The sequence below is a fragment of the Condylura cristata genome, unplaced genomic scaffold (genome assembly GCF_000260355.1).
Source record: "Condylura cristata isolate star-nosed mole 26May11 unplaced genomic scaffold, ConCri1.0 scaffold00029, whole genome shotgun sequence".
NCBI lineage: Eukaryota > Metazoa > Chordata > Mammalia > Eulipotyphla > Talpidae > Condylura > Condylura cristata.
In genome coordinates, this window is record NW_004567130.1 from 18,133,469 (window position 1) to 18,142,156 (window position 8,688).

Sequence of the window (8,688 nt, forward strand, 5' to 3'; positions counted from 1 at the left end):
GCTTCGCGTTTCAGTGGGCGCCGAGGAAAGCGGGGAGACCGTCTCCCCTGTGCCGTCTCCCTGGAGACGTCCTCCCTTAGCCCCCGTCACCTGCGCCTCTTCAGCTGGAGTCTCGGTGCTGAATGTCCATCACGCGGCCGTAATCTCACCAGGTCTGGGATCCTGCATGGACAGTTTTTCTTTCCCTCTTTAATCACTTCAGCTATTCGTACACCATTTTTTACGGGTTATCCTCCGTGAGAACCTTTTGGGAATGTTTCTTTGTATGTAGCGTGTGGGTTTTTTCTGGTTATAGTAAAAAAAATTCTTTTTTGATCTTTGGTTTTCAACAGTTAAATTAGGATGTGCTTGGTTGCGGTTTCTTTGCATGAATCAAGCTTTGGGATTCACTTGAGTATGTAAGTGTATGTCTTCTACCAAATTAGGATGTCTGCGACCATCGTCTCCTCAGCCGTTTCTCCTGTCCTCGGCTCCCTGTGAGAGAGGGGAGCTGAGATGGTTCCTTCGACTCATCTTTGGGCCGAGTGTCTTTCAGGTTCCAGGTGTTTCTGTTCTCCCAGTCCCACACGTGTCCTCTCATGACCTTCAGATTGGATAATTTTTATTTATCTCTGAGTTCTTGACTCTTGCCCATCTCTAGCCTGTGGGCAGGATCTTCTTCCCTTCCTGTGAGATTTTATTTCAGATAATGTCTTTTGGCTATGAACAGCTATTTCTTGGTGCCTTTGACTACACTAGCTCTTTAATGTCCTTGTCTGCTCATTCACAAGTCATCTTTGGAGCCAGCGTCTTTTAGATTTTATTTTCCTCTTGAGAAGGGATCACATTTTCATACTTTCTTATATTGACAGGTAATTTTAGGATAGATCCTAGACGGTGTGACTCGTAGTGTGCTACAGAGACTCTGGCTTCAGCCATGGACCTCTGGTGAGCACGCTCGTGTCCCTTCCTGGCTTCCTTGCCTGCTTGAGCAGGGAGGTGGCTGCTCTCGGGTGTGCCCCGCTGTGCCCTGCCCGCTTGCTCAGCGCCTGTGCTGTGTGCGCAGTTCTGGGCTCAGCTAGAGGTTTGGGCGGAACTTACACCGAGGATTGGAGACACCCGCACTCTTCCTCCGAGATTCCCCCCTCACGTCCCGCCAGCTGGGGACCCAGACTCTGCTCTGCGTCCTTCAGGCCGGGCTCTGGCCAGTGGCCAGTCAGTAGAAGTGGGAACTCTGCCGGGCCGCTGCCCGCCTCATGCTCACTTCCTGCAGAGTCTCTGTTGCGGTCTTCTGCTGTCGTCATGGTCTGTACCTGCTAGCTGCAAGAAGGTTAGTCAGTAGGGGCTGCTTAGACATGCCAGAAGTAGGAAGAAGTCCCCATTTTTAAGTATGTCTTAGAAATCGCTTTCTCTTCTTTTTGAGCTGGGAACTGACAGCCATACCAGAGAGCAGTGCGACGCGGTATGTTCTTGGACACAGGGCTCCGTTCTTCTGAGCCTGTTTACATGCTGTAATGGGTGGCAGCAGTCAGCTGCCAGGACAGCCAGCCACAGACACGCATCTCAAGTCTCCAGACTTGTTTTCTGAAAAGATAGGAGGGGTTGGGGGAGGCTGTTAAAAGGCCAGCTCATTCCTCTGTGGTGAGGCAATGTGCACTAATCCAAAGATCGTGTTTCAGAACTGGTATGCCCATGAACTTGCCAACACAAGTCATTTCTCTCGTGGCTTTTCCCTGCCATTTATTGTTGTTGTCTGGCTGGCTGTTCTCCAGGTTTGCCAGGGTATCTATGAATCCAGACTGATATTATGCCCAGAGCCAGTTTCATGATGTCATTGTCAAAGTACGTAAGTTCAGGTGACGGAAGTCCAATCTTTTAAAAAAATGAAATAAAAAGCAGGGTCTTCCCTGGTGGCGCAGCAGGGGACAGCGCAGCACTGTGAAGCTGTCACAGCCACCGCAGCACAGGTCTGACCCCCGACCCAGGGGTGGCGTCGGGGCACAGCCGACTGCTGTCTCCCGCTGCCCCCTCCCAGTGCACTTCGTCGACCTGCCTGTTCTGCTCCCCGCTCTGCCTCTGGTGAAGCCTCTCACCGCCCCCGTACCTCTGACCTGTACCCCAGTTCTGTGCAATAAATAATCTTTTTTAAAAAATTACTTGAATAGAATATTTTATTTTTAAAGGGATAGCTCCTTTGTAGCTTCAAAGAAAGTGCAGTCACCCAGGGAAAATGCCACACAAACACAGCAGATAAAAACCTCATTTCTTTCCCTATATATGACGTGAGTAAAGGTGTAGACCGAACATTTATTGGCAGGTTTTACCGAGCTTTTTTTCATGAAAGTGTCTTCATCCTAAAGTAAGCAGGACAGGCAGACGCTCCTTTGCGAAGGGGGGCCTCCCTTCCGGGACAGTGTGAGGCCCGTGGCCGCTCGGGCCGAGTGACCTTGGCTGCTCCGGGCCGTCTGTTTTGGAGACGTGTGTTTGTGTCTTAGCTGGGACTGGAAACAAGGCACCTACTAGCCTTGCCTGCTCCCCGTGGAAGTACCTCACACATGAGGTCACACTGTTTTGCTCCTGGAGGGAATTTGGTGAGGTCTCCCCGGCCCAGTTCCTGGAAGGTGGCGAGACGTGGCGCAGGGAGGCAGCCACGAGAGGACAGGTGGCTCTCAGGCGGCGTGTGCTGCTCGCGCGAGGCGGGGCGGCGGAGACGAAGCCGCCTGTCAGCACAGCCCCCCACGACGCGCCCCCTGGCTGGGACGCCTCGGTCCCCGCGTGCCCTCGTGTGTGTTCCGAGCTGTGCGGCTTGAGGAGCCAGCCCTCGGCGAACCCCGAGGGCCGCGGCAGCCGCTGGGCAGCCGTCGGCTGGCATGTGGTGAAGCTGCTAAAAACACCGGCGCTGTGGGAAAGTGCCTCTGCCTCTGGCCTCCGGGGGGCGCCGCAGCCGCCCTGCTCGCCGGCCGGCTCCCCGCAGCCCTCCCCGCGGCTGCCCCGGCGGCCCACCGTGGAATCCCACCGAGTGTCCATCACCGGCATGCAGGTGCGCGGCAGCGGAGGGAGGCCGTGCCCACGAGGCCCCACGGGCGCGGGCGGGACAGGGTGTTCATGGGGCCTCGCTGACGTGTCCTCTCGCTCCAGGACTGTGTGCAGCTGAACCAGTACACACTGAAGGACGAAATCGGGAAGGTGAGGCAGGGTGCTCGGGGCCAGGCGGGAGGTCAGTGCCCGCCCACGTCCCGCGAGCACCGACTGGGCCTGGGGTCCGGCCGGCCATGTGGTGGGGCCCAGCCGGTGGGCGTGGCCGGGCCTCACCTCGTCTGCTCTGCCCAGGGCTCCTATGGCGTGGTCAAGCTGGCCTACAACGAGAACGACAGCACCTACTATGTGAGTCCCGCGGCCCCCCGGTCCGGCCGGGGTCCGATCTGGTTTGCACGGGGGCGGGAGGCGCCACGGAGCCGCGAGGGACCTCACGGGCTGCCCCCGATGGCCGTCCGTGTCCTCGTGGCACCGAGAGCGCCGGACTCGGCCGGTTTCCTGGCAGCTGGGCTCCGGCTTGGGGCTCACAGACCAGCTGCCCATGAGCAGTGGCCGGCCCTGCGCGCCCCGGACAGCTGCCCGCTCTGGCCGCTGGTGGGCCCCGGCGGGGCTGTTGCGGAGCCTCGGCAGCCCCTTGGGGGCTGGGGCCTCGGAGGCCAGCGCCCCACCCACCGGCCATGCTCTTGTCGCAGGCCATGAAGGTGCTGTCCAAGAAGAAGCTGATCCGGCAGGCCGGCTTCCCACGTGAGTGGCCGGGCAGGGCAGGCCTGGGCGGGGCAGCGGCCTCGGGGTGGCCTGAAGCAGCTCTCCGATCTCGCTGAGAGGCGGCTGCAAGGCGGCTGCTCGCGGTCAGTGCAGCCTCCTGGGCCACGGCTGTGCGCCGGGAGGGGCCGGGCCAGTCCTTTCCAGGGGCCGTGGGGCGAGCTCGGCCAGGAGAGCGGCCCGGGGCCCCAGCAGTCCCCTCCCTCCGCTCCCTCCCCGCCGGGCCCCGGCTGCGTGGGGGGCATCACCCCACATCTGCCCCTGACCTCGGCTGGCCAACAGACGTGTGGCCAGACAGCCGCCGCCCTGCCCCAGCCGGGGCCCAGTGGGGTCCTCCATCTGCGCACCCCACGCCGGATGCCCCCCTGCACCTTCCTTAACATTTGCTTTTGATCACGACACAAGCGTAGGGGACGGAGCCGCCCTGCCCCGGCGGCGCGAGTCTGGCCCCGGCCAGGGAGGGACCCTAGGCCGCAGCAGGCCCCTATCCCCCGCGGCCCTCTCAGCGGCGTGTCTCAGGGACCCGCCCGCTCTGCTCCCCGCTCTGTCTCTGGGGCGTCCTCTCCCCCCACAGCTCTGCCTGCGCCCCGGCTCTGCACGTACATACAAGCTGCGTCCAGGTCCTCTGCCTTGACCATGGGTGTGTTTCCCCACAGGCCGCCCCCCGCCCCGAGGTGCGCGGCCGGCTCCGGGGGTCTGCGTCCAGCCCAGGGGCCCCATCGAACAAGTGTACCAGGAGATCGCCATCCTCAAGAAGCTGGACCACCCCAATGTGGTGAAGCTGGTGGAGGTGAGGCCCCAGGGGCCCAGGCCACGGGCGGCGACCGCGCTCCCAGGCCGGTCACCGGCCTCCGGGACTGCGCTAAGCCCGTGTAGCAGGGGGTATGCAGGCCCCAGGCGCCAGGGCCGGCCACCGCCTCTCATCCTGCATAGCCTTCGTGGCTGCCCGACCCCCAGCAGGCTGCACCTCCGCCAGGCCTGGGTGGCTGTGTGCTCCGGGTGGCCGGCGCTTAGCCGGCCAGGCTCTGGGTCCCGTGGGCCGTCCCTGGCCCCACTGCCCGGTCGCCAACGGCCTCTCCCTCTGCTCACCCTGTTCTTTCACTCGAGCCGTTTCCGGAGCACCTGTGTGCCCACACCCCATGCGGCCCCCGAGGCGGCCAAGGGGTTCAGGCTGGTGTCTGCCCTCTGGGGAGATGGCGGAAGGGGGAAGCAGCGGCCAGCAGGGCCGGGAGCGCGTGGGGCTGGGCCGGGCTGGGCGCGTGTTCTGGGCCTGTCCACCCGCACATGTGTCCGCCGGGAATTTGCCCCTCTGCCCCTCCCCCCCGCACCCCTGGTCCTAGGTATTGTTTTGGGGCCTGGAGGGGCCTGGAACGTGCTGGCTTCCAGGTGGCCACTTGGGGCCTCCCGGGCTGTCCTGCGGACTGGGGCACGTGGCAGTGTGGCCGCCCCCCGCTCACGGCTCCCCTCTCTCCCCGTTCTGTCTCCGGCCTGTTCCGTGGCCTGCAGGTCCTGGATGACCCCAGCGAGGACCATCTGTACATGGGTAAGAGCCTCGCCCTGGCGGGCTCCCTTCCCCTGCCAGCCAGCCCCACAGCGCCCCGAGAGGCCTTGCCGGGGCTGTGCCCATCTCCCGCCCGACAGTGGGCTGTGAGCTGCTTGCTTGTCTTTAAAGATCTGTAAGAACCGGGGCGCAGGCCAGCGGTCAGAGACAGTGGGGGGCAGAACAGGCAGTCCAACCCAACATGGCTGAGGGGCGGCCGAAGCCGGAGGGGTCCACTGGGTCGGGGCTTCCCAGAGCTGCCTCAGCCCCGCGCCCCGTGGGCCGTCCACGCCTCGTCTCCACCCGTCAGGCCGCCACTGCCCTCTGATCAGGAGCACTCAGCCCCGTGTCGCCTCAGACGGCCTCGCACGGTTCCTTGGGGTCACCTGGGGCGCGGCGCCGTCAGACCTGCGCTGCTCCCACCTCCCGGAGAGCGTCCAAGCCACGGGGCAGCATCAGCCGAGGTGGCTGCGGAGGATGGGACCAGGCCACGCGCTGTCGCCGTGGGCCGCCGCGTGGGCCGCCACGAGCCCAGCCAGTCGGAGCGTGTCTTCGGCTTCCGCTGGCCGCTGGGTCGTGACCACGCCGCAGCAGTCGACACGTGGGCGTGCGAGGCCGAGGCAGACTCCGAGTGGGGGACACCTGGGACGTGGTCGCCGGCGTGGCCCTGCCCCCGAGGGGTCTGCTCTCGGGGCCTGGGACCCCGGTGTAACAGGCCCCTTCTCTTCCCCGCAGTGTTTGAGCTGGTTAACCAAGGGTGAGTGTCCCGCTGCTGGGGGGGGCGGGGGGGGCGGGCGAGCTTCCTGGGGAGGCGCTGTGCGCGGGTGGGCGCCGCCTGGGTGGGTGGTGGGTGCCGGGCCGGGCGCTGCCTGGGTGGGTGGTGGGTGCCGGGCGGGCGCCGCCTGGACCACTTCTCATGCAGCTGCCGACCTCCTAGGCCCGTGATGGAGGTGCCCACCCTCAGGCCGCTCTCCGAAGACCAGGCCCGTTTTTACTTCCAGGATCTGATCAAGGGCATCGAGTACTGTGAGCAGGGCCTGTGGGGGGCCGGGAGTGGGGGGCAGGGGGCCGGGGCGGCGTAGGCTTCCTGCTTCCTTCCCGTGGGGCGCACAGCCGTCGCGAGTCAGGGGCCGCCGTCCTCCTGGGCCCTCCCCTGACCAGCAGACACCCGTCTCCGGCCACACAGGAGGGCAAAGGCCCATGGTGGCCTTTTGTCGGGCACTTTCTGTAGCTTTTGGGGGCGCACCTGGCATTGTCCCCGATGCTCCCACACTTGGGACACGGCCCCGGTCCTCACGTATGAAGCAGCAGTAAATGTCCCTCCTGGGCCAGGGCAGCCGCACACGCCAATGCGCTGCCCGGCGGCCAAGCGCCTGACGTCCCCATGCCCGCCCGCGGGGCCTTGAGCTCAACCAGGTGACGGGGTGCGGCGGGACCGGGTGGGCACCGCTCCTGTCCCGGGCGCCAGCAGCAGCAGTGCCCAGGGGAGCGGCGCCTCGGGGCGCAGGGTCCCCTCTGCTGAAGGCACACTGGTCACATGCCCAGCCTCAGCTCACACGGACACCGCCTGCCCCGGGCACTCGCTGGGTGGCTTGGGGCCGGGCTGGGGCTCGCGTGAGCCTGCCGGTGGCCTCGAGGGCGCCCGTGGGCCCGGAGCGGCCCCTCGTGTCCCACCTCCGCTCTGCTCCGTGGGCGGCTGCTAGTTAGGGTGTCTGTTCCCCGCTTCCGGGAGCAGGGGGCCCTGGACAGCGAGAGAGCACGGGTGACCGCCGGTGGGAGGGCGGGCGGGGCCGGCCGCGGGGTCACGGCGCCGCCTGGTGTCTGCCCCAGTGCACTACCAGAAGATCGTGCACCGGGACATCAAGCCGTCCAACCTGCTGGTGGGGGAGGACGGCCACGTGAAGATCGCTGACTTTGGCGTGAGCAGCGAGTTCCAGGGCAGCGACGCGCTGCTCTCCAGCACTCTTGGCACACCAGCCTTCATGGCCCCCGAGTCACTCTCGGAGACGCGGCAGATCTTCTCCGGGAAGGTAGGTCCGGCCCTGCTCGCGGATGGGCGCTGCCGGGGGGTGGGGGGTGGTGGTGGGTGTGGGGCCTTGGGCGGGGGCTGGCCCCGCCGTGCGTGGCCTTGATGGCCAGCCTGGACTTCCAGGAGGCAAGAGGTGGATCGCACGGCCACCCTGTCCCGCGGGCCCCTTGCGCGGGGTGCGGTGCTGACCGCCCTGTCGGCTGCCTCCCGCGTCCCAGCCTGGCGGAAGAACACTTCCCAGGGGCCCCGCCGAAACCTGGGCGGGGGGGGGGGGGGGGGGGTCGGTGCAGCGAGGGCTCTACGCCTGCCCTGAGCAGGGCGAGCTGGGGGTGGCACTGCCCCGCAGGCGGTCTGTGCCTGCCCGGGCTGGGGCGGTGTCTGCGTGCCCCACAGGGCTGAGCGTCAGCAGCCCTGGCAGAGCCGGGTGGGCACGCAGGCCAGGCCGCCTCTGCTTGTCGCCGCCCCTCACGCGGGTTTTTCTTGCAGGCCTTGGACGTCTGGGCCATGGGTGTGACGCTATACTGCTTTGTGTTTGGCCAGGTAAGGGGGTGTCTTGTCCCCCAAGTGCGCCGCTGCCCCTGGCGTAGGCGTCTCCCCTGCGGGGAGACAGGTGAACGCGGCGTCCTGACATTCCCACAGCCGATGGGCACACCGGCCTCCCTCAGACGCGCCTCTGGGCGGGGTGGCCGCGGGCCGCAGGGCAGGCGGCTGGGGGGACGTGACGCGTCCCACCCTGCCCACGCTGGCGCCTGACGCAGCTCCGTTGACCGGCAGCCATGCGCCTTCCAGGGCCGCCGGCTTTGCCGCTACCCCGCAGAGTTCCCAGACGCCGGGGCCATGTGGGGCCGGGGGCAGGCACCGGTAACCTCAGCCTCGTGGGCTCTTGTCCCTGTCTGACCGCGAGACTTAGGGGCTTCTGTTGTTTTCATTTAAAGGTTCATTTACACACACAAGAGCTGGGGTACAGGCCACAGGGGAGGGGTGAGAGGACGCCCCAGAGACGGTGGGGAGCAGCACAGGCGGGTCCCCTGAGACACTGCTGAAGGTGCTGCGCACGGATGCCCGTGCACGCCCGGCCGCCGGTGTTGTCGAGTGTTTGCCTGTGGTCGCGGGGGTCGCCGGCGCCTTGGCCGCCTCTCCCACCCTCTGCCCAGCACTGCCCCCAGCGGCTCCCGCGCCGGGTGCGGGCTCCAGGGTGCGCAGGGGCGGCGTCTGCCCATCCGGCCGTTTGTTCCCAGCACGGTCACCGCCCAGCCCCGTGGTCTCCGTGAGATGACGGCGACACGCTCACAGCCACGTGCCCCGGGGCGGCAGAGTCGACCCGCGTGAGCGCGGCAGGCGC

The 8,688-nt window shown here is 65.7% G+C and overlaps 1 protein-coding gene across 1 annotated transcript in view; it reads left to right on the forward strand.

Annotated features, from left to right (window-relative positions):
- Nucleotides 1-916: 916 nt before the first annotated feature.
- Nucleotides 917-8,688, forward strand: part of CAMKK2 (calcium/calmodulin-dependent protein kinase kinase 2, beta) — a 15,000-nt gene continuing 7,228 nt past the window's right edge. Inside the window, exons 1-11 of the mRNA XM_012730850.1 lie at nt 917-927; nt 2,563-3,019; nt 3,118-3,165; nt 3,310-3,363; nt 3,708-3,759; nt 4,434-4,567; nt 5,284-5,320; nt 6,053-6,074; nt 6,255-6,343; nt 7,148-7,347; nt 7,833-7,886. Coding sequence (XP_012586304.1) covers nt 917-927; nt 2,563-3,019; nt 3,118-3,165; nt 3,310-3,363; nt 3,708-3,759; nt 4,434-4,567; nt 5,284-5,320; nt 6,053-6,074; nt 6,255-6,343; nt 7,148-7,347; nt 7,833-7,886 — 1,158 coding nt within the window. The remainder of the gene's footprint in view (nt 928-2,562; nt 3,020-3,117; nt 3,166-3,309; nt 3,364-3,707; nt 3,760-4,433; nt 4,568-5,283; nt 5,321-6,052; nt 6,075-6,254; nt 6,344-7,147; nt 7,348-7,832; nt 7,887-8,688) is intronic.